Raw genomic sequence first — 25,827 nt, forward strand, 5'->3', positions numbered from 1 at the left:
ACAATGCTAAGTACTTTAACATGCATTTCTAAAAAAAAGTAAACTTACATAATCCCAATATTATAACAATTAACAAAAGTAATGATAACTTCCCTTAATGTTTCCAATATCCTGTCCATATAAAAATTTCCACAGTTGTTCCCAAACGGCCTGTTTTCTCCAAAGAGGATCACTGATCGAGGACCACACACTGGATTTGCTGTACTATCAGAGTTTAACACATAACCTCTGGGGCTTTGGTAGAATTTGAGCGTCATTCATCAGTACAGACTGTTAACAATATCTTATGGCTCCCTAACTCCCACCCCCTCTACAAACAAACACACACACACACACACACACACACACACACACACACACACACACACCCCGCAAATTTGCGAGTGATTGCAGCGTTTATGGGAAACGTAGTCTTGAACGTTTCCGGTTATCGCGCAGCATTCTGGGAACGGATGTCCTGGGCTTTTCTCCGCGCTGGTGAGGTAACCCAACTCTTCTACTTCCGCCCTTTCCCGACTGGTCGGCGCGGAGGCTTTGCGCCTGAGGTGAGGACGTTTTAGGTCCGGACATCCAGCTTGGAAAGGTAGGCTTGTGTCCCGGGTCAAGGAACGGCAAGTCCCGGAAACCCCTCCTGCCCCAACGTGGGACTCCCACGGCTTGTCTCCGTGCCCGGCCATTGGGTAAACCTGGGATAGGTGAATGAGGGCGGGCTCCGGGGCCGTAGGTGGCGCTGAGTGCTGGGCAGAAATGCTAGGTGCGGCACGGGTGTGGGAGCTGACCGCAGCCGGACCTGGGAAAGTCCCTTGCCAGCAGTGGAAGGGCAATGCACGTTTATAATATTGACCGTGAACCTGCCACGAAGCGCGCGCGGGCGGTGGGGCTGAGTTGAGCTCCCGAGCTTAGGAGCCAAACAGATCGAGTAAATTCCTTCTCTGTTACTTGGGCATAAGTCAGGTTTCTCACCTAAAAATAAGGTTATTAATAACTGTTTCGTGGCGTTGTTCAGAGAGATAAGTCTTCACCGGTAAAGCATTCAGCCAAGTGCTAGGCAATAAGCACTAATAAGTAGTAGTTAATAAGCCAACATATAATGTTGGCTCGCATCATAGTTAGAAGACACTTTGTTCTTTTTTTTTTTTTTTTTTTTTGTGATACGCGGGTCTCTCACTGTTGTGGCCTCTCCCGTTGCGGACCACAGGCTCCGGACACGCAGGCTCAGCGGCCATGGCTCACGGGCCCAGCCGCTCCGCGGCATGTGGGATCCTCCTGGACCGGGGCACGAACCCGTGTCCCCTGCATCGGCAGGCGGACTCTCAACCACTGCGCCACCAGGGAAGCCCAGACACTTTGTTCTTTTCATTTAGATTTTAATCCTCACAGCCACCCTATTTATAATAAAGGTATAATTCCATCATTAAAAAAAAGAAGAAAATGGTCTCAGAGAAGTGAAATAACAGACCCAAGGTCACAAAGGTGAGGAAGCTAGGATGTAAAAAAAGGTATACTTTCCTCCCAAATTAAAGCTATTCCTAATATCCTGCCTACCCAAAACCCAGTGTTGCAGCTATCACAGCACTAGCAGAGTGACTTGTCCCCAAATCCCCAGGACTGTGATTGTAAAGTCAGTGTGAACTGAATCTCACTCTGTGACAGGTGTGTTTACTCTAGGATTTGTGGAATGTTTCCAGAGCCTCTGGGTTAAGACTAAGGCCCCTGGAAACTTCTGCACTGTCCAGGCTGTTTCTGTCCCCAGAAAGCACAGTCTGATGTTCTAGTGCAGTGCTGTCCAATAGAAAGAGAAGGTGTGCCACGTATGTAATTTTAAATGTTCTAGTAGCCACGCTAAAAACTAAAAAGAAACAAGTGAAATTAATTGTAAGAACATATTGTGTCTGTCTCAGTATATCAAAAATGTTACTTCAACATGTGGCAGGAGCCACATTTCAAGTGCTTGATAGTGGGATGTGGCTAGTGGCTACCATAATGGATAAAAGAGTTCTAATGAATTCCAGGAGAAGCAAGTTTAAGGCCCTGCACCGGTGGTTCCCAACCAGGGTGATTTTGCTCCCCAGAGGACCTTTGGAAATGTCCAGAGACATTTTTGGTTGTCACAACTGGGAGAAGTGCTACTGGCACCTGGTGGGTAGAAGCCAGAAATGCTGCTTGACATCCTACAATGCACAGGACAGCACCCCTCACCCCCATGACAAAGAGTTATCCAGCCCACAATATCATTAGTGCTGAAGTTGAGAAACACTGCTCTATATGAAAGTTTCAACTAAAATGCATTTGTTTCCTAGGCCTAAGTCTCAGCATCTCTGGAACAAAGCAGCTCTTTTGTGGCAGAAAGGCAGGGACAAGAGTCCCATCTCAGAGGAGCCACCCTCATCAGAGCTTCGGAACAGATGCAGAAGAACCCAGAAAGGAGCAGGTTATGATTTGCTCCAAGGTGATTAAGAACTAGATCTTAATCACCTTGCCTAGACAGAGCCAGACTTGGTGATGTCACCACATCCAGAATCTGTCACAGACTGTGTGACTGTGGAAACTGTGGATCAGCTTGCAGAAGGTGGTGAGCAGGGGTGGAAAGGGATGGGTGACTGATGTACTGCACACGTAAAGCCACAGCCAGAGTCAAGGAAATTCTGTCTTCAGTCCTTAAATAACCCCCCACTTTCTTCATTCTCTCATTCTTTCAGATTCTGAGCCACTGTCACGCCATGTTCATTACACATGGCATCTAGAAGCAGGCTGTGGCTTCCTTTATGCTGAACATATAGAATCACAAAATGATAATATAGGAAAAGATTTCTACTTTTGACTCTTAAAACCTTAAAACAAAATACTGAACTTGAGATGTATGTCCCCTGGTCACCCAGGACAGAGCTAGGAGCAAAGCACAGTGCTGTTCAAAACACAGCACTGTTCATTCTGTCACAGGTAAGTCACTAAAAGTGTCTTATCAAAAGTCTTTTTGAGAAATTGCAACAAATCAGAACAAAAAGATTTAAAAATATTTTGTCATTATCTTTTTGTTCAGAGTCTTCTGTTGATTTTCTAACTCAAGGTGTAAATAATAGGATATTAATATTAATCCTCTGTTTTAGTTTTTTGTGAATTAGTCAGGGAGGACATACATTTTTTTAAATCAATAGGAAAATAATTTACATCACCCAGTGAAAAACAGCAGGGTTATATCCATATGATCATATCAGAGATGTACATATTCAGGGAGTGCTGTCTCTATGTGGTGCTTCCTGCTCCTCAAGGATCAACAGAACATTTTTCCATAGAGAGACTTTTTTCCCAACTGGTGTGATGAGATTAGGCTAGTGAATACAGAAGCTCACCAGACCTTTCCTGACTCCATCCCTCTTTTCTTTACCCCCAGCTTATTCTTCACAGTTCTCTGCATTCTCTCAGGAGCAGCAGAAAATGAACATATCTCAGGTGAGTTGTTCATTAACACCTTTTTTTTATAATGGATTGTATAGATGGTTAATTAACATGGCAAAGTAGATATAGAAACGGATCAGAATTATTCAAGGAAGATAATAGAAAAGCAGATGAATAGCACAGCAGAGTTGTCATGTGGATAGGTAAGGGTCCTCTGATATTACAGATTTTCCAAAGTGCAGCTGCAAATTTCTTCTGACCTTTCTGATAGCCGTGGCAGAGAGTTAGACAATATTTGTTTGAAGAATTATGTTGATGAGAAGCTTAAACCAGACATTCCTCATGGAATTTAAAGTCGTCAAAGTCAGGAGAAATGTCTTTGTTGGTCTTCACGTAGGTGATAGTGCAGATCTTTCCAATGACAACCCTGAAAAGAATGCCACTGAAAATAAAGGGCATATTGCCAAAGCAGGTGTTTGGATAAGTAAAACAGAAGTTTAGTTATCCTGTTGGATCCAGGGATAATTCTTAGACTAACTAGAGGTCAGTATGAATGGCTGTACGTTCATGTCCATAAAAATAGCTCTCCATAAATATTCCTCTCAAGTACCTGTCATAAACAAGTTGTTTAGCAGAGAGTTTAAAGTACTGTTCTTTGGCAAATGTTACCACACTTTCCATTCATACTTCATTCCACTGCATGAAGCCTTCGTGTCTCTCTTCATATGCCTGTGACCTGCACTCACCAGTGACCTAATTACAGTCAAATCTAATGGGTCTTGTGTAGTCCTTACCTCACTAGACCTGTCTCAGTGCCTGACTCCCCCCTCTCTGTGTCTCTGGAAGGTCTCCTGCATTAGTATGTGTGACACCCTCCTCTGCCACTGTCCTGCCTCTTGTTTCTTTCATGGAGTCATCTTCCTTCTCCTGCCCTTTCACATGTCTCCTCCACAAGCTTCTATTCCTTCTCACTATTCTTCTAACTATTCTTCTTGACTCATTTCATCCCATTTCTGGTTTTAACAATGATGTATTTGCTGGTCTCCCAAATGAGGCTCTGCAGCCCACCCTGACCAACGGCACTTTTTGTGATGATGGAAATGGTCTATATCTGCATTTCCAAAATGGTGACCGGTAGCCATATGTGCCTCTTGAGCAGTTGAAATGTGGCTAGAGTGGCTGAGGGACTGAATTTTTAAGTTTAAAATAGTCATATGTGGCTACCGTACAGGACATAGTTGACTCAACATTTCTCTGTAGGTATCTAAAAGTATCTACAGCTCAACTGATTCAAAGTAAAAGTCAACATTCACAGCCCTTCCCAAACTAATCCTCCTCATCTTTCCCTATAGATGGTATCACCCCATTCAGCCAGGCACCCAAGCCACAAAAAATGGAATGCATGCTTGACTCCTGTTGCTCTCTCTCTAACTCTCTTAACTCCTGCCACATCTGGCCAATATCACGTCTGGGTACTTTCGCTATTTGTGTAGATCAGAGATAACAGCAATTTTATACGGTCCAATTTAATGTATTTTAAACATATTCCTCTACTTTATTCCTCCTCTCAACTGAACTGGTGGAATAACTTCTTTACTGATCTGTCCCACCTCTTTCTTCACCTACTCAGGCACAGCTTCCACATGGGTAGTTCATCTAAATGCTAATGAGGTAATGTATCATGCATTTGTATATCACCTCAGTGGCCTCTCATCCCTAAACAATAAAATTCACAATTTCTCAGAATAACATTCAGGCTTTGGAGAATTACAGATTTCATTTTGTCTTTTTACTTTATTGCTGCTCTGACTTTCTTGACAGCTATTTATTGAGTAGCCAAGATGTTGCAAGGAGGTGACGCGTGCTCTAGTTACAACTTAAATAATACAGATACTTTTCTTTCTTAATAGTATTTACAATCTAGTGGGAAATATGACATTAAAAAATTCAGTATATAACTTTAAAGCAAAACCAAACCTCATTTAGTTTCTTAAACACATCCTACTGTTCCTGACTCTTGCCTCATATCCCATTCTCATTGTCTTCTCTGGATTGACCAAGTCTTCATTTCATTCACCTGGTGTTGTGGACTGATTTGGGTCCCCCCGAAATTCCTATGTTGAAGCCCTAACCCCCAATGTGATGGTATTTGGAGATAGGGTTTTTAGGAGGTAATGAAGGTTAAATGAAGTTGTTATGTGTGGGAATCCTAATTCAATAGGATTGGTGGCCTTATAGGAAGAGGAAAAGAGAGAGACTTCACACACAGGCACTGAGGAAAGGCCATATGAGGACACCTTGAGAAGGTGACACCTGTAAGCCAGGAAGAGAACTTCACCAGAACCCAGCCATGCTGATACCCTAATCTTGGGCTTCCAGCCTCTAGAACTGTGAGGAAATAAATTACTGTTGTTTAAGGCATCCAGTCTGTGGTATTTCATTATGGCAGCCAGTGCAACTGAGTCACCTGGCTCTTTACTTTCTTTTTCATTTTATTTTTAATTGTAAAATATAGACAGCATAAAATTTACCATCTTAGCCATTTTTTAAGTGTACAGTTCAGTAGTGTTAAGTACATTTATATTGTTGTGAAACCAGTCTCCAGAACTCTTTTCATCTTGCAAAACTAAAGCTCTATATCCATTAAACAGCATCTCCCCACTCCTCCCTCCCTTCGGCTCATGGCAACCACCATTCTGTTTCTATGAATTTCACTGCTCAAATAGGTGGAATCATATAGTTTTTGTCTTTTTGTGACTGTCTTATTTCACTTAGTATAAAGTCCTCAAAGTTCATCCATGTTGAACCATGTATCAGAATTTCCTTCCTTTTTAAGGCTGAATAATACTGCATTGTATGAATATACCACATTTTGTTTATCCATTCATCCTGTGATGGACACTTAGGTTGCTTCCACCTTTTGGCTATTGTGAATAATGCTACTATGAACATAGGTGTACAAATATCTCTTCAAGACTCTGCCTTTAATTCTTGTGGATATATTGCTGGATCATGTGACAATTCTATGTTTAATTTTTCAAGGAACTGCCATACTGTTTTCAACAGTGGCTGCACCATTTTACATTTTCACCAATAGGGCACAAGGATTTCAGTTTCTCCAGATCCTTGTCAACACTTGCTATTTTCTGTTTTCCTCATAGTAGCCATTTTAATGGATGGGCGGTCTGGCTCTTTGCTTTTGACCTGTCATGAGTCAGCTTTGGTTGCCTCATCCAGGAAACAATGCTCTTTTTTTCTCCTTTGTCTCCCTCTGGGCTAATTTCCAGTCCTCTTCTGAATCTTCATAGCCCTCTGTCTTTCACCTATCTGCACTTCATACATTAGTGGAAATTACCTGATATGTGTTTGTCTGTCTGGTTAGACCATTAGCTCCAAGATCTGGAACCACCATGGGTTCATCTTCATAGGCTTTCAGCTTTCCTAGTTGAGATTGCTCATTAAACTCTGTTCCAAATAAAAGATCATCCCCTATGTATATGGAACTGGGCCACCAAGAGAATATGGATTTATATTCTTCTCAGACCACCACTTCATTTCTTACAAGATAGAGCCCATTCCGTTATTATCTTCTCTTTTACAAACCTGTGCACACTTGTTCTGCTTGTGACAAATAGGCCTGTTCTTCTGAATGAAAGCCTTTCCAAAAGGAAGTTTTTCTGACTTTCCCTCTATATTGTGCTTCCTCTAATATGTTGTCATTTAGCCTCTTAACCTTTAAGATCATATCGCCTCTGGATTCTTTTCATGCTTATAAGAAGGACTAAACTTCTTGTGGACAAATACAGTCCCCTTGAAGGAGGTAATACACAGGAGATACTGGGAATAATGTGACGATTTCTTCCTCATACATGGGAAACAAAGTCAGGATTAAAGGAATTAGTTGATTGATTGATCATTTGAATTCAGTGAGTATCAGGATTTGAAGTTTGTCAAAGAAAGGACAGACTGGTGGTATAGGCTCAGTTGATCAAAGGTGGAAGTTGAAAAGAATTGTGTCAGTCCTGAAGAATGGGTGGAATTTTGTTGCAGAGTATGGGCAGGTTACTGCATCTTGAAAGAATAACATCAAGTGGACTAAACAAGGGATACAAGGTCCAGTAAGAATCTTTGCCTATTACACTTTGGACTTCCTCTCAGGGAACACTAAGAGAGATGGAGAAATCTTGGGACCAGACTAGGTGTATTAGTTTGTTATGGCTGCCATGATAAAGTACCACAGACTGGATGGTTTAAACAACAGAAATTTATTTTCTCACGGTCTCAAGGCTGAAAGTCTGAGATCAGGGTAAAGACAGGCTTGGTTCCTTCTGAGAGCTGTGAGGGAAGAATCAGTTCCAGGCCTCTTTCCTTGGCTTATAGATAGCTGTTTTCACATAATCTTCCCTCTGTACATATCTGTGTCCAAATTTCCTCCTCTTATAAGGACACTAATCAAATTGGATTAGGGCCTACCCTAATGACCTCATTATATATAAAATAAAAGCCTATCTTCAAATACAGTTACATTGTGAGGTGCTGGGGGTTAGGACTTCAATGTATGAATTTTGAGTTGGACTAAAGCCCCTAACACTAGAAGTCCTTCGATGCCATCCTTAAGGGTTTGATGTCGTCATGAGTTCTAGCATATGATATGGGGAAGAAATTCATGTAATAAAAGCAATTTTGTTTTTAATGTGGAAGTACTAGCAGAATGGGAAAGACATGAAAGGGGTAAAGTAAGAGTCCAGGTGACTCCAGAGTTTTTCTGATAGGAGGGCAGAATGGTGATCCCTGTTGTAGAAGTGTATGAGAGCTGAGATTTTGCATAATTTCATATATTTTTAAAGTCATTTATATTTCCTTTTTGTGAATCAGTCTTCTTTTTTGCTAATTTTAAAGGCTTCTTAATTATTAAAGAATTTTTTAATTATTAAAGAATTTATCCTTTTATTCTGACATATGTGACAGATATTTTTCCCTATTTCACTATTTGTCTTTGGACACTTTTTGTCCAGAGTTGACCAAGTTCTTTCATTTTTACTAGTGGCATTTTGAGAAATTGTTAAAATATAGAAAGATACAAAGGGATAATGTAATAAACCTTCCCTAATTATCAACTATAAAATTTTTTTTAATCTTTAAAAATTTTTTACTTATTTATTTAACTGAGGTACAGTTTTAATACTAGTAAAGTACACTCTAATTGTGAACTGAGTGGATTTTTACATATGTATATACATATAATTTACCACCCAGATTAAGAGAGAAAACATTTCCATCATCCCTGAAGTTTCTTTCCTTCCTTCCAATTTTCAGTTAATAATAACTGCCCCCTTCTGCAGAGGTAACCACTAATCTAACCTCACTTATCAGGAAAAAAAGTATAAATTCATTTTCAACACCATATAAATGGAACCATACCAACGCCTGCACTTTTTCAGGGGAAGGGGCGGTCTGGCTTTTTTCTCTGTACATATTTTTAGATCATCAATGTTGCTGTGTATTTTAATACTTTTTATTGCTGAGCAGCATTCCATTATATGAATGTATGATGGTATGCTCATTCTCTTGTTGGTTTTTCATTTGTGTTTTTTCCAGTTTGGGAGTATTATGAATAAAGCTTCTGTGAACATTCCTTTGCGTCTCTTGGCATATCTTCATTCTTCATTTCTTGGTTATACACGTAACTTTCTAAAGTGGTTGAACCAATTTATACTTCTGTCTGTACCAAATTCTCACTATTGTTAGCCTTTTTGATTCTAGCCGTGTGTAGTGGTCTCTCATTGAAATTTATAATTTGCTTTCTGTGATAAATACTAGCATTGAGCACCATTATTTGTGTTTTGGCCATGTAGATATCTTTTATGTAAAGTAACTGTTCAGTTCTCTATTTTAATTGAATTATTTGCTTTTATTGATTAGTAGGAGTTATGTCTATATTATCAATACAGGTCATTTGCCAGATGTACGTATTGCTAATGTTTTTGCATTCTGTGACTTGACTATTTCTAGTGTCTTTTGATGAACTAAGTTATGAAATTTCATAAAGTTCAGTATCAGTGTTTCTTTAATGGTAGTTCTTTGTGTGTCGTGTTTGAAAGATCTTTCCCTACTCTGAGATCATGAAGATATTCTCCTGTGTTGTTAGTGGATGCTTGATTATTTGAGCTTGATTCACCTGGAATTACTTTTGTGTATGGCACAAGGTAAGTGTCAAGGTTCATATTTCCATATGGATATCCAGTTGCCCTAGCACCATTTGTTGAAAAGACCATCCTCTGTCCACTGAATTGCAGCAGGGCCTCTGTTGTTTAATCAAGTGAACCAGTCAAGTGGTCTATATCTAGACTGTATTCTCTTCCTTTGATCCAGTTATTTCTCTTTTTACTAGTACTTCACTGTCATAATTACTGTTGTATTTCAGTAAGTCATGAAATCGGGTAGGCCTTAAAGTTTTACTTCTTAAAAAACTTATTGGCTAATTTTGATCCTATGTGTTTTCATAGAAATTTCGTTTCCACTGAAAATCCTGCTGTTTTTTTGTTTTGTTTTGTTTTGTTTTGTTTTGCGGTACGCGGGCCTCTCACTGCTGTGGCCTCTCCCGTTGCGGAGCACAGGCTCCGGACGCGCAGGCTCAGCGGCCATGGCTCATGGGCCCAGCCACTCTGCGGCACATGGGATCTTCCCAGACCGGGGCACGAACCCGTGTCCCCTGCATCGGCAGGCGGACTCTCAACCACTGCACCACTAGGGAAGCCCCTGCTGGGGTTTTTTAAGAGTAGGGGTGAAGTCTGACATTTCATTAGATTTACTCCTATGTATTTGATCTATTTTGATATTGTAAATTTTTTTTTTTTTTTTTTTTTTGCGGTACGCGGGCCTCTCACTGTTGTGGCCTCTCCTGTTGCGGAACACAGGCTCGGGACGTGCAGGCTCAGCGGCCATGGCTCATGGGCCCAGCCGCTCCGCGGCATGTGGGATCTTCCCGAACCAGGGCACAAACCCGTGTTCCCTGCATCAGCAGGCGGACTCTCAACCACTGCGCCACCAGGGAAGCCCTGTAAATATTTTTAAATTTCATTTTTAGTTGTTGATTTATCAAAATACAATGGATTTTTAAATATTGATCTTATATCTAGCTATTTTGTTAAATTCGCTTATTCTAATAGCTTATTTTGGTAGATTCTTTTGGATTTTAAATGCACATCATGTCTTTTGCAAATAAAGAAAATTTTACTTCTTCCTTTTCAATCTTTATGTCTTTAATTTCTTTTTATTCTTCTAGTACCATGTTGAATACAAATGATGATAATAGAAATCTTTTTCTTCTACCTCACATGAGGGGGAAAATACTTAATATTTCACCACTGAGTGTGGTTTTAACTTTAGAGTTTTTGTACATGCCCTTCATTAGAATGAGGAAGCTCGCTCTGTTTTTAGTTTGCTGAGAATTTTTATTACACAGAGGTATTAAATTTGGTCAAATGCTTTTTGTGCACCTGGTGAGATAACAGTATAATTTTATTTATTTATTCTGTTAAAGGGGCGGATTATACTGATTGAATTATCAGTGTTTAACCAATCTTGCATTCCTGGGATGTCTCACACCTGGGTCTGAAGTACAATCCCTTTCATGTATCATGCACCTTCTTGGTTAAATTTATGCTTAGTATTTACTTTTTATTCTATTCTAAATGGAATTGTTTTCTTAATTTTTTTATTGCTCATTGCTAGTGTTTAGAAATACAAATGTTTGTGTGTTGATCTTGAATCCTGAAAATTTGCTGAGTTTGTTTATTAGCAATAACTTTTTGTAGATTTAGTGTTTATGTGTTATATATATTTATATATTAGATTATGTAGTCTGACTAGAGGTGGTTTTACTTTTTTCCTTTCCACTTTTATCTTTTTTCTTGCTCATTTGCTCTGGCTAGAACTTCCAGTACAATGATAGAATTGGTTACAGTGGACATCCTTGTCTTATTCCTGAACTTTGGAGGAAAACTTCCTGTCATTTATTTTAGCATTGTGTATGACGTTAGCTGGGATTTGTCAAAAGTGCTTTTTATTGTGTTGAGGAAGTTCTCTTTTATTCCTAGTTTGTTGAGTGTTTTTATCATTCGTGTTGGATTTTGTCAAATACTTTCTCTGCATCAATTGAGATGATCATGTGGTTTATTTCCTTCATTCTATTACTGTGCTGTTACATTGATTGATTTTCCTTTGGTGAGCCACTCTTACATTCCTGGGATAAATCCTACTTGGTCATGGTGTATAATCATTTTAATATACTGCTAGGTTTGGTTTGCTTGTATTTTGCTGAGGAGATTTGCATCTATATTTCTAAGGAATATTGATCTTTAGTCTTGTGATTTCTTTGTCTGACTTTGGTTAAAAGTAACTCATAGAATGAGTTAGGAAGTGTTCCCTCTTCTATTTTGGAGTGAGTTAGAGAAGGGTTTGTGTTCATTCTTCTTAAATGTTTGGTAAAATTCACCAGTGAATCCAACTGGTCCTAAGCTTTTCTTTGTTGGGAGGTTTTTAACTACTAATTCAGTCTCCTTACATGGAACTCTTCAGATTTTCCATTTCTGTTTGACTCAGTTTTCATAGTTTGTATGTTTCTAAGAATTTGTCCTTTTCATCTAGGTTATCTAGTTTGTTGGTGTACAGTTGTTTATAGTGCTCTCTAATAGTCATTTTTATTTCTGTAAAGTCGGTAATAATGGCCCCATTTTCATTACCAATTTTAGTAAATTAGAGTCTTCTTTTTTCTTCATTAGTCTGCCTAAAGGTTCATTAATTCTGTTGATCTTTTCCATGAACCAACATTCAGTTGATTATATTGTTTTTTATTCTTTATTTGGTTTTTCTCTGCTTTAATCTTCATTATTTCCGTCCTTCTGCTAGTTTTGGGTTTAGTTCACATTTATTTTTCTAGTTCCTTAGGATATACAGTTAGGTCATTGATTTGAGATCTTTTTTTAATGTAGGTGTTATAGCTGTAAATGTCCCTCTAAGCACTGTTTTAGTTGCATCTCATAAGTTTTGGTATGTTGTGTTTTTGTTTTGTTATCTCAAAATATTTTCTAACTTCCCTTCGATTCCCTTTGATTTATTCTTTGATCTTTTGGATTTTTTAAGAGTGTGTAGTTTTATTTCCACATATTTTTGAATTTTCCAGTTTTCCTTTTCTTACTGATTTCTGGTTTCATTATATTTTGGTCATAGAAGGTACTTCGTATGATTTTAACCTTTAAAATATATTGAGACTTGTTTCATGGCCTAACATATGGTCTATACCAGAGAATGTTCCATGTTTACTGAAGAACGTGTATGCTTCTGGTGTTGGCCTGAGTGTTTCTGTAGATATCTGTGATCTACAGTTCACAGCTTTGTTCAAGTGTGTTCTTCCAATACTGATCTTTTGTCTAGTAGTTCAATCCATTATGAAAGTGGGGCAATAAAATCTCCAACTATTATTGTTGAAATGTTTATCTTGTCAGTTCTGTCAGTTTTTGCCAATGGAAGTTCTGTTGTTAGGTACATGTATGTTTATAACTTTTGTTTTCTTGATTTATTGACCCTTTTTTTTTTTTTTTTGCGGTACGCGGCCCTCTCACCGCTGTGGCCTCTCCCGCTGCGGAGCACAGGCTCCGGACGCGTAGGCTCAGCGGCCATGGCTCCGGGGCCCAGCCACTCCGCGGCATGTGGGATCCTCCCGGACCGGGGCACAAACCCGAGTCCCCTACCCCAGCAGGCAGACTCCCAACCGCTGCGCCACCAGGGAAGCCCTACTGACCCTTTTACCATTGTAAAATGTCCTTTCTCTCTCTCTCTCTCTCTCTTTTTTTTTTTTGTCTTAACACATTATTGACCAGAGATATATTAATACTTAGTCTTTTGTTACCCAAATGTTATTGACTGGAGACGGATCAATATGTTTGTAGAGAGTGATAAAATTAACATCACTGTGTGAAGTTGTTAGACCTTAAAATTGATCAAGAGTTCATTATACAACTTATGATTGTCATTATCATTCACATTTTGCTCCGTTAGCTTTTTTGTTCCAACCTTGTGTATATTATAAATGTAAAATTTTCAAAAATGACACATCATGAAATTTTGAGTGAAGAAGAAATTTTTGGTGAATTTTATGCAGATACTTTCTCTGATTGTCCAAGCGACATATATACTAGTCTCTCAGAAGATGATAGTTCTTCAGAATATAGTTCTGATTCAGATGATTTGAATATTAGACCAACAGAATCATTGATTCTGATATGGAAAGTGAAAATGAAACTCAAGGTGCTGGAACTTGCTCCTTTGCTTCTACAGAAGAGTGGACTGAAGACAACATTTCACAAAAATTAGAAGACTTTACAGGTGTGTCAGGTGTAACTATTAAATGTAATAACCTGCAAAGTGTCAGTGAAATAACAGAATTAATTTTTGGCCAGCCGAAATAAAAATCGCCAGCCACAGGCATTAGTTTTTGCAAAAATCCCCCAGTCAGTAATGAGTTAAAGTCTGTTTTGTCTAATCCTAGTATAGGCAATCCAGGTCTATTTTGGTTACTGTTTACATGATATATCTTGTATTAGTCTTTTACTTTCAAACTGTTGTGTCTTTGAATGTGAAGTGTTACTTGTAGACAGAATATAATTGGATCATATTTTTTCAATCCATTCTGTAAGTCTCTGCCTTTTAATTCAAATATTTAACCATTAACATTTAATGTAAGAAGCATTTGTCTTCTATTTAGACATTTGCTCTGAGTATGTCCATTTTGTTTTTCTACTTCACAATTTTTGCTTTCTTTTGTGTTAAGTCAATATTTCCTAGTATACCATTTCAGTTACCTTGTTGTGCCTTTACTACATTTTTTCCCAGTTATTAGTGGTTACCTTGTTGATTACAATTAACAACTATAACAGTATTGTTCAGATGAATACAAACTTTATTTCAATAGTATACTAAAACTTTGGTTTCTATAGCTTCACACCCTCCTCACTCCTTTATGCTGTTATTGTCATCTAAATTAACAACTTTATACATGTGTGTATTCTAGTAGCAATTTCTAATTACTGCCTCATGTAGTGGTCTTGAAATCATACAGGAGAAAAATAAATACAAAAAAATACATTTATAGTGTCTTTTATATTTTTACCTGTGTAGTTACTTTTACCTACATAGTTTTCTTTATTTCTTCATATGGATTTTTGAGTTATTGTCTAGTGTACTCTCATTATAGCCTGAATGACTCCCTTATTAATATTTCTTATACAGCAGGTATACTAATGACATTTTCCCAATCCTTATTTACCTAGGAGTGTCATAATTTCTTCTTCGTTTTTGCAGGATGGTTTTGCCGAATATTCAAGTCTTGGTTGACAGTCTTTCCCTTTGGTACTTTAAATATGTCATACAACTGCCTAATGGTTTCCCTGGTTTCTAATGAGAAATCAGCTATTAATCTTATTTGAGACCCTTTGGAGGCAATGAGTCACCTCTCTCTTGCTGCTTTCAAGTTTTATTCTTTGTTTTTCGGCTCTTTTTCCTCTCTTCTCCCCTACTTCTGGTATGTGAATGTTGCTGTGTTTGATTGTGACCCACAAATCACTGAGACTTTTTGTTCATTTTCCTTCATTATTTTTACTGTATATTCTCAGGTTGGGTCATCTCAATAGATTTATATTCAAATTGGCTGGTTTTTCTGCCTATTCAGCTCTTGAGCCCTCTAGGGACTTATTCACTTCAATTATTGTACTTTCTACTCCAGAATTTGAGTTTGCTTTTTCAATATATGTATACTTTCTGTCTCTTTGTTGATATTCTTTATTTGATGAGGCATTGTTTCCATACTTTTTTTTGTTCTTTTGATGTGGTTTCCTTTAGTACTTGGTACATATTTAAAACAGCTGATGAAAAGTCTTGGTGTAGTAAGTCCAATGTCTGGACTTACTCAGAGACAGATTTTACACTGTTTCATATGTGTCTGTTTGTTTTCCTATATATGAGTAATAGTTTCTCATCTGTTTACATCTCAAATTTTTTTTGAAAACTGGACATTTAAAATATGTGTAATGTGTAAGCAGAATCTCAACAACTGCAGCTGTTGTTATGTATTTGTCTAGTGACTCTTTTGAACTAATTCTGTAGAATCTGTATTCTTTGTCCTGTGTGGCCAACTGAAGTCACTGCTCTATTAATTAAATAGCCAGCTAGTAATTGGACAATGATTTCCTTAAATACCTGTAACCAATAAGGCTCCCAATATTTGCTAAGTTACTCTGTGTGTATGTTGGGGCATGCCTTCAACAATTAGCCCAGCATTTTATTACTCCACATTAGCCTTCACTTTTTTTTCATAGAGCCTCAAGGTTAGTGAGAGGCAAGGGTTTAGCACCTTCTCAGGTCTTTCCTGAATGTGAACACAGCCCAGGGATTGTGTGTCACCTTTTAGATCATCAGGAATATACCTGAGCTTTTCAAAGCCCCTTCTGGATATCTCATTCTCCAGCTTTTCCCTTTAAGCTTTTTAGTAATACTGTTGTTTCCCTTAGCTGTTAAAAACTGCCTGTAGTAGTCAAGTAGCCATGATGGTAAACAATATCCCATGATTTTTTTAAAAAAGTAATGTCTTGTCCCCAGGGAAAATGTTATTTACAGCTTTGAGTCATATCAAGTGAAGGGGGTGGTCTAGGAAACCACCGGACAGGCCAAATAATGCCAGTTCTCTGGGAATGGGGTTTACCTTCTAATTGAACCTCAGTCTTAGGTACTGAGAACTTGGGTCTCAGCATTTTATTACTTAGAAGAGGTAGGACAGATAGGTCTAGGCAGCATTTTTGGTAGTGTCTGCTACTGCTCTCTTCCTACTGCAGTGAGATCCCACCAATCACATTATGTGTTCTGATGACTTTCCCCTTACAGATTAAGTATTCTTTAGTGGAGATATGCATGAGTCTGAGTGGATTTAAGCACTGACTGTTCTGCCTCTACACTAGCCATCACCACATGGGACAGAAAGGGGCTTCTTCTGAATTCTCCCCCAATCCTCTCTATGACAGATTGGCTTCCTTGAGAAAATCTCACAAAGAAGGTAGAAATTACCCTATGTCTGTGACACATACCATCTCCGTAGGGACTTCACACTCTTCACATTTGCATACATGTGGTTTTTATAGCTTAAGCTTCCTATCTTCTTATATGGAGTTTAGCATATGGTTCAGTAAGCAAATGAATGGGTCCTGATTCTCCCTATAGGTACCTATCTCTCCTGATTTCAGATTGTTTGCCATGCAATTTCATTTCTCTAATGAGTTCAAAAATACATTAATTTTCAGTTCACCAAGCTTTGTTCTTGTAAGATGTTAGTATTGCTCTTTTCAGCTTTCTACATCTTTGAGCTAAAATCTAAAGCCGCACTGTATGATTGTAATTTTTTCTAATTTGGTGAGACTTACTGTTTTTGTTTTATAATATGCAAAGTGTAGCAGAAAATAATTTATGTTATGATCAGATTATGCTTTATATTTCAGTTAGTCAAGTTGGGTAATTATGTCATTTCAGTCTTCTGTATCAGTGGTCAGCAAACTTTTTTGGTAAATGTCAGATAGTAGGCTTTGTGGGAGATATGGTCTCTCTTGGAACTACTAAACTCTACAGTTTTAGTCTTATAGCAGCCATAGATAATACACAAACAAATGAACATGAGCTGTGTTCTAATAAAATTTTATTTTCAAAAAAACAGGTAGTGTGCCAGATTTGGTCTTTGGCCCATAATTTTCTGACCCCTGTTCTAAATCTCTATTGGTTTTTCAGTCTGCTTGTCCTGTGAGTTACTGAGAGAGTTGTATTAAAAACACTAATTATAATTGTGTGTCTGTATATCTAATTTCTCTCAACTATTGTTTATATATATACAATATACAGTAATACTCATTGTTCTCTGTAGTTATGTTCTGTAAAGTGGCCATGAACACTGAATTAGCAAATACTGAATCATTGCTCCCAGGGGAAATACAGGATTAGGTTCCTGCAAGCTCCTGGTCACAACGTTTTGGTTAGCCAATCAATATGTAACCTGGTTATGTGTGTTTCTGTTTAAGAACATCTTATTTAGTAATATTGTTGATTCATGAACATGAACTAACAGCCAACAGCACCGTAATTAATGCTTGAACACAGCCTATTAAACATTCTTGTTTTCTGCATAAGGCATATCACAACTTTTTTGCACTTAGGGACACTAGATAGCACTTCTTTTTCTTTTTTTTTTTTAAATATGGAATTTTATAATTTTATTTTTATTTATTTTTGGCTGCATTGGGTCTTTGTTGCTGTGAGCGGGCTTTCTCTAGTTGCGGCAAGCAGGGGCTGCTCTTCATTGCAGTGCACAGGCTTCTCTTTGGGGTGGCTTCTCTTGTGCGGAGGATGAGCTCTAGGCACGTGGGCTTCATTAGTTGCAGCACGCGGGCTTAGTAGTTGTGGCTCACGGGCTCTAGAGCGCAGGCTCAGTAGTTGTGGCGCATGGGCTTAGTTGCTCCATGGCATGTGGGATCATCCCGGACCAGGGCTCGAACCCGTGTCCCCTGCATTGGCAGGCAGATTCTTAACCACTGTGCCACCAGGGAAGTCCCTAGATAGCACTTCTGTACTACACAATGGGGCCATTCTAAAATGTGAAACCACCAAGAAATAGCACAAAAATGAAAAAAAGTGCTAAATGGACTACAAAAAGGATATGATTACTGTACAACAGCTGAAACAAGAAGGCAAGGCATTATCTTGTTCAGATTCAGCTGGGAAAACGTGTATTGGGCAAATTTTTTATCATTCTGTGAATGGCTGCAAATGAATGCAAAATCACAAGTACTGATTTGGAAGTTAAAAGTAAATTTTAGTGAGTAGGTGAATTTGCAAATACAGAAATCTGAATAATGAGAATTGACTGTATTTGGAAGCTGTGTTGATATGCTGTATTTGGAAGCATATCAATTTATGTTACACCTTCTGTTAAAAGAATCATTTTATCATTATATATATGTGTATGTGTATATATATATATATATATATTTCATACTTTCTTACATTCAGGTCTATTGCTTTTCATGTTAATATAACCATATCAATTTTCTTTTGGTTAGTGATTATGTATATATCTTTTTGCATCCTTTTCCTTTCAATCTTCATACATCTGCCTCTGTAAATTGTGTTTTCTTTGTTATTTTTATGCTGTCAGTCTTTCCTTTAATTGTATTCATTAGTCCAGAGGTTGGCAAATTTTTTCTGTAATGTGTCAGGTAGTAAATATTTTCAGTTTTGGTAGTCATAAAGTCTCTGATAAAACTGCTAGGCTCTGCTTGTTTTTGCATAAAAGCAACCATAGACAATACAAAATTATTGGGGGTAGGGGGGTTGCTGTGTCCCAATAAAACTTTTATTTTAAAAAGTGGCAAGCTGGATTTGGCCACAGGTCATAATTTGCTGACCGCTTCACTGGAGCATGCCCAGGGTAGTAGAGTGGGATGAAAATTGTAGGAAGTGTATTTATATTTTTTTTGCTAAAAAATAAATTAAAAGACAAAAGTTTTACTAATATACTTATTGAGAGTACAAGTATATAACTCATAAATACATACAAATTAAGTTATTAATATTTTTACTAATTGAGCACCTCCAAAGTATAAGCTAAAATTAGATCCAAAATAGGCATCCTTTATATTCATTTGTTTCAGCTCTTTACGGTAAACATAAGAACTGTTTTCATGCGTATTTCCTATGTCATCTAATTCTAAACCCAGATTAAACAGAAATGTACTCTTGCAGGCATCAGTGTCATTCAAGGACGTAACTGTCGAACTCACCCAGGAGGAGTGGCAGCAAATGGGTCCTATTCAGAAAACCCTCTACAGAGATGTGATGCTAGAGAACTACAACAACCTAGTCTCAGTGGGTGAGCATATAAGCATAACTTACCCTCATAACTTCATACAGAAGGCATTTTCTTTTTATGCATCAGTACACATGAATACTTTAGATTTTAATGTCATTTAGGCTTTTTATGTGACCAAGCCCTACTGAGGAATAGAAAGTGTTTGACTGCCGTTGCCAACTGCCAATGATAAATTTAGCTGAGGGCCTTCAGGATGCTGTTCCTGAAGCTTTTTCCACTTCTGGAGACTAAAAAGCTCATCATCTGGCCTAAGTACTCAGTTGTTGCCTGTTTACAGGGAACTGCATTTTCAAACCAGAGGTGATCTTCAAATTGGAGCAAGGAGAAGAGCCTTGGTTCTTAGAGGAAGAATTCTCAAACCAGAGCCATAAAGGTGAGTTACTGAGCACTAATAGAATTCTGTGGGGTAGTTAGACTCCAGAAGGTCAGTTTTGCAGTGAACACCTTCATATTTCAAGACTTTTCTTATAAGTCCCAAAGGCACAAAAAACACCAGTCAAAAGAGAATGATTAATAAACTTGACTACATTAAAATTGAGAATTTTGTTCATAAATGATACCATTAAAAGGATGAAGAGACAGGCCACAGAGTAGCAGAATAGATATACAATACAAGTAACCTAGAAAGGATAAGCATCCTGAAAATGTAAAAACTTCTGCAAGTCTAAATAGGAAAGCATAGCAACTCAGTTTAGGTGAAAGACTTTATACATAGGAGCTTTCAAACAGCTGTTAAATCTTTGAAAATGTGTTCAATCTCATTACTTTTCACAGAATGCAAAATAGAGTATAAGGTGAGGTAAGTAATATGTATAGCATGAAATGAGATTAACAAATCTGGCAATGGCAAGTCATGGGGAAGATGTAAAATATTAAAGACCCTTATTTATTGACTGAAAATGTAAACTGATAAAACCACTATGAAATCAGGAAGATGTTATCAAATAGTTAAAGTTTTACATACCTGTAACCAAGTAATCATTTTCCCAACTGTATACCCTATAAAAAGGCATGATTGTATTCTCTAGAATGAATAAAACAATATTTATGGCAATATTGGTTATTTTTGCCAAAATTGGGCTCATCAGCAACAGAATAAAGGAATAGTATTTCTTAAGGGAGAATTATACAGCTATATGAAATCTTATACAATGATTGCAAACATAATATTAAACAAAAAGTATAAATATGCACGTATGGTTACATTTATGTAAATGTCAGAAACAAGCAAAACTCAATTACATTTTTAGGAATTAATATATAGGTGGTAAAACTACAAAGAAAATCAAGGAGGTAAATATCAGGAGAGTGATGAACTCTTAAGCATGAGGAAGTTGTTACCAGGCAGGGATTTTTGCAGAGCCATTTATGTTCTGTTTCTTGACATGGTTTCTAATTCGATGAGTGTTCACTCTATACTGTTAAATTGCACATATAAGTTTTATGCAAATATAAATTATGTTTCATGCTTAACAGAAAGTTACAAGATGAACCAAAAGTAAAATAGTATTCACAGTTCATATAAGCCAGAAAGGATGGGCATCTAGAATGCATAAGGAATTTGGATCTTTGCAGTAAGGTCTTCCATGATACCTCATTTAAAATTGCACCCCTCATATCAAACTGAAATGTGGAAATTTAGAATGAAGTGATCAGGTTCACTTATCTGCACTTTTGTTAGATGATATAAGTCAAAGGTTTCACAGCCAGAATTGAGCAGTGAATCTAATTTAATTACAAGAATTGATTTTCCTTTTATCAGTCTTATACTTGTTTGTATTTCTATGACTCACAGCTGCAAGATGGATTTTATCCTGAGCTATAAACCTCTTCATTTAATCATGAGGAGGTTGGTGCTATCAATTTAATTTGATTTTGAAAGACTGAATGGAAATAAGGAATGATATCAAATTGAAGTATGAAGACTCTTGAGGATTCTACCAGTAGAGCCTAGATAATGTTGGACCCCTACTGTAATTTACTTCCTCAAACCAAACCATTCTCCTGTTGGGCCTAGCCTATCAATGCTTATTATCTCCTAATTTTCTTGTTACTCTACTTAAGTTTATAACCCCTCACGTTGTATTAATTATCTGGTTTTCCTGCTCCCTAAAATCATTCCCATAAAAGTCTAATTTCTCTCCCTTCTCCACCCAGGTAGGAAAATCCAATTTATCACAATCCAACTACAGATAATGTATTTATAACCAGTTTCCTCTCTAATTTTCACTGTGTCAATGTTATTTTTTAAAGGAGGGTGTCTCTCTCTCATACACACAAACCCACAAATTAATCTTGAGAAACCAAAAAATGAAATGCAACAAAGGCTATATGTTTATAAGCCCCATCCATAAGAATAGTAAGATTCAAAGTGTTTTCAATTTTTCTGTTTTAGAAGACTACAGAGATGAAAATCTAATCAAGAGGAACAAAAATATCAAAGAGAAACACCTGCAGCAAGTAACATCTATAAATAATAAACAGTTGCCTAGAGAGGAAGAAGAAGTTTTGAGAAAACCATTTAATCTGCACATAGTTCCTGTTTCTTCATCAAAAATGTCCTGTAAATGTGACTCATGCGGAGTGAATTCGCAAAGTATTTCTCAGTTTATCATTAATAGTAGAACCGACTCAACAAAAAAAACAGATTGTTATAATGTATGTGAAAATTTGCCTTTCAAAATTAAGCTTGAAAGAACTCATACTGGAGAGAAATTTTATGAATATAATAAAAATCAGGAAACCCTCAGTTATAAGGAAAATCTTCCTGAACATCAGAAGTGTCAAACATTAAAGCAAGCTTTTGAATTTAATGGGATTGGAAAAGCCTTATATGTTGAGGCTGCCTGTGTTAAACATAAGAGTACTCATACAGGACAACAATCCTGTAAAGATGAAGAGTTTAGGAAAAACTATGACAAGATAACTCTCTTTGACCACGAAAGAACTGGGACAGGGGAGAAACACTCTTATCTTAACCAGTGTGGGAAATCCTTCTGTGAGAAGTCAGCTATCAAGGAATACAATAAATTTAACATGACTGTGAAACATTGTGAATGTGTTACAAGTGGGAATAATTTCAGCAGGAAGTCATACCTTACTCAACCTCAGAGAACTCTCACAGAAGAGAATCCATTGGTATGTAATGACAGAACACAAACTGGAGATAAACACTTTGAATGTCATGAAAATAGGAAGTCTTACCAGAAAGCCCACAAAGTATGCCAGAGAACTCACTATGAAGTAAAACCCTATAAATGTAATGAATGTGGGAAATCCTTCTGTCAAAAAGGACATCTCATTCAACATCAGAGAACTCACACAGGAGAGAAACCATTTGAATGTAATGAATGTGGAAAAACTTTCTCCCAGAAGTCACACCTCAGTACACATCAGAGAATTCACACAGCAGAGAAACCCTATAAATGTAATGACTGTGGGAAAACATTTGTCCAGAAGTCAACCCTCAGGGGACATCAGAGAATTCACACAGGAGAGAAACCCTATGAATGTTGTGATTGTGGGAAAACTTTTGTTCAAAAGTCAACCCTCAAAGATCATCACAGAATTCACACAGGGGAGAAATCCTTTCAGTGTAACGAATGTGGGAAAACTTTTGGCCAGAAGTCAAACCTCAGAATACATCAGAGAATTCACAGTGGTGAGAAAACTTATCACTGTAAAGAATGTGAAAAATCCTTCTGGCGAAAAGACCATCTCATTCAGCATCAGAAAACACACACAGGAGAGAAACCATTTAAATGTAATGAGTGTGGGAAAACTTTCGCCCGGACATCAACCCTCAGAGTTCATCAGAGAATTCACACTGGGGAGAAACCATTTAAATGTAATGAATGTGGGAAAAAATTTGTCCGGAAGGCAATCCTTAGTGATCATCAGAGAATTCATACAGGGGAGAAACCCTTTCAGTGTAATAAATGTGGGAAAACTTTTGGTCAGAAATCAAACCTTAGAATACATCAGAGAGCTCACAGTGGGGAGAAATCTTATGAATGTAATGAATATGGAATATTGCCTAAGAAGTCAACCCTAAGTGTATACCAGAGAATTCAGGGAGGGCGAAAACCAAATTGATACAATAACTGTGGAAAATTCTTCTGACTAAGAGACCAACCTATTTGACATCAGAAAATTCACAAAGGAGAAAAACCATATAAGTCTGAATATAGGAAGAATTTTGCCCAAAAGGCAACTCCGAGAGTGTATCAGAGAATTCACACAGGATTTCTTTCAGGGTGCTCTGGAAACCCTGTTGGATGGAGTCATGCCTTGTTAGATAACTCATATCACATGCGCTGGTAATCTCATTAGTAAGAATTTCATAGCTAAACTAAATTTCCCTATCTCCCTTTCATCTAACTGGGGCTTTGTGACTGTCTAGTAGACTGAGAATGCTCATGTTGTATGCCACACCTAGTTCTGACTTCCCTGGTCCCAGCAGTATCTCAGTCATACATGGAATAGTAGCAACTATCCCTTAGAGAGGAAATGTATCCCCCACTTTGCTGCCTTAAGCAAAGCTGCTGGCTCAGTAGGACCCTCAACTCATAAGTACTCTAATTGGGCCTGTTTCACTGATGGTTTTGCTAGTTGAAACCTCTTGGACACTGTGACTGTTCAACCTCAGTGCTATTATGCAGACCACAAAACTAATGTGGCTGCTCCTGTCACTGGGCAGAACACAAAGATGTTCTCAACTCTAGCCAGTATTCCCTCTGATGAAACTTGGTGCGTTTTCATTGACTCTTGGGTTCTTACTGTACCTAGCTATCTGACATGCCTGTTGTAAAACTATAGGCTTATGAAAGGACCCCTGTTTGGCACTGTGAACTGTGGGGGGAAAATCACAGCTGCTGAGCACAACGTCTGGGTTGTTCAACTAGATTCACATGGTAAGAGACTATTCTCTGATAAAACTGACTGGAATCAAGTTGCTGATCAAGCCCCCACTACCCTGATTCAGGATTGCTACCTGAATCCATATCATACTGATGGCAAAACATTTACCATCTTACCCTGGATACAAAGTAAAGGTCTGTGTATATATCCAGTGTTTCCTTTGATGTTATTTGATACAAGAATGTAGTTTTTTTCTTCTGGATTAGTAGCCAGTGCTCCATATGCCATTTGATTAATTCATCCCTTTCCTACTGATTTTAAATATCTTCATATACTAACTTGTCATTTGTAAACATACTGCATATAACTGACTACTCATGACCATATTAGTAACAGATTCTTCTTTTATGAACAGGGATGGCACATACCTCATATGAGCCAAAATACCCTGTCTTTCTGGCCTGATACTGAATGTTTCACTGAAGGGTATTTGAATCAAGTTTAGAAAAGGAGAATACCTCCTAGGACTTTGGAAATGAAACATCACAGACCAGTTACATTGTTACTCCAGAGCTGCCAGCAGCATTGTGAAGAAGATTCAACTGCGATAAGAGAAAATAATGTCCAGTTAGTACTATATTCCCTGAAAATCAAGAGATTACTGTTTACTCCGTCTTTATAATTGTTGGTAATATAAAGTCATTCTTTCATAAAATTCCTCTGTTTTCTTAAGATATGTAGAATCATCTCCTTTACACCCCCTTTCATATATCATCTTTTAGGATTATGATTGGATTTGCTATTAAGTTCAGGACCATCTACCCTCCAAGATGGAACCAATTCACCCAAGTGGCCTGAATGGGAGGCCAGGTGACAAAGTCCCCTGATGGCACTCATGCTATATCTGCTGTCTCCTTGGTGGGGAAGCCTCTCCAGATAATACATTATCAACTGGAGACCATGGTCTATGCTGTAGTCACAAACGCTCCATTCTCCCTGCCTGGTTCATCTCCTTTCCAAGTATTAACTTTTATTCCAACAGATGGGTGCCTTATCTAGAGACACTGGCAGAGTCAATTTTCTGTCTGCCTGCCTACTAAGGGTCTTCGAGCTAATAAAAGAAGCCTCCATGAAGGCAGGAATTTTTATCTATTTTGTTCATAACATGTCCCTCTATGTATTGGGCATTAAAAAATTATGAAGAGTCCCTCTACGTATTGGGCACTAAAAAATACTTGTTGAACATAGAATTATAAAAGTGATATCTGAAATTTTTTCCTTTTGATTCTTCAAATTATATTTTGAGATTATTCATTATTATTATAAATAGTTAAGGAAATTATTGCTCTAAGCTCCCACTCAGACTCCTCTTTTGGATATTTTCTAAAATTGCTAAGAGAAAACTCAATATTCAGAAGTATTCAGATCTCTTTCAGCCAAAACAAAATTTATTTTCAATAAACTAGTATTCCCAGTTCAAAATTATGTCTGCATAGCTATGTATGGGTACATAGCTATAGCTAAGTACCAATCAAAAAAATTGTGCATAACAATAACAATGATAAATTAGATTTTCAGGATCAACCAAATGGGAAGGCAAAATAATTAGT

The 25,827-nt window shown here is 37.6% G+C and overlaps 1 protein-coding gene across 4 annotated transcripts; it reads left to right on the forward strand.

Moving 5' to 3' along the window:
- Positions 1 to 500: 500 nt before the first annotated feature.
- Positions 501 to 25,376, forward strand: ZNF510 (zinc finger protein 510). 4 transcript variants are annotated; one of them, XM_029203955.1, is made up of 6 exons: positions 501 to 583; positions 2,301 to 2,572; positions 3,392 to 3,450; positions 19,231 to 19,357; positions 19,635 to 19,730; positions 21,753 to 25,376. In XM_029203955.1, the coding sequence occupies exons 2-6, from the start codon at positions 2,503 to 2,505 to the stop codon at positions 23,450 to 23,452; spliced, it is 2,052 nt and encodes a 683-aa protein (XP_029059788.1). In that variant the 5' UTR covers positions 501 to 583; positions 2,301 to 2,502; the 3' UTR covers positions 23,453 to 25,376. The 4 variants fall into 4 exon arrangements, with proteins under 4 accessions (XP_029059788.1, XP_029059789.1, XP_029059790.1 ...); XM_029203956.1 differs by having other exon boundaries at positions 2,301 to 2,449; XM_029203957.1 differs by having other exon boundaries at positions 2,301 to 2,431.
- The last annotated feature ends 451 nt before the right edge of the window (positions 25,377 to 25,827 follow it).

This window comes from Monodon monoceros, unplaced genomic scaffold (genome assembly GCF_005190385.1).
Source record: "Monodon monoceros isolate NGI ecotype Baffin Bay Population unplaced genomic scaffold, NGI_Narwhal_1 Super_Scaffold_5, whole genome shotgun sequence".
NCBI lineage: Eukaryota > Metazoa > Chordata > Mammalia > Artiodactyla > Monodontidae > Monodon > Monodon monoceros.

Coding starts and splice junctions, on each gene's coding strand:
- ZNF510 (XM_029203955.1), top strand. CDS start 2,503: ATGTCACCACATCCAGAATCTGTCACAGACTGTGTGACTGTGGAAACT. Junction 2,573..3,391: donor GGATCAGCTTGCAGAAGGTG/GTGAGCAGGGGT, acceptor CTTTACCCCCAG/CTTATTCTTCACAGTTCTCT. Junction 3,451..19,230: donor AGAAAATGAACATATCTCAG/GTGAGTTGTTCA, acceptor GTACTCTTGCAG/GCATCAGTGTCATTCAAGGA.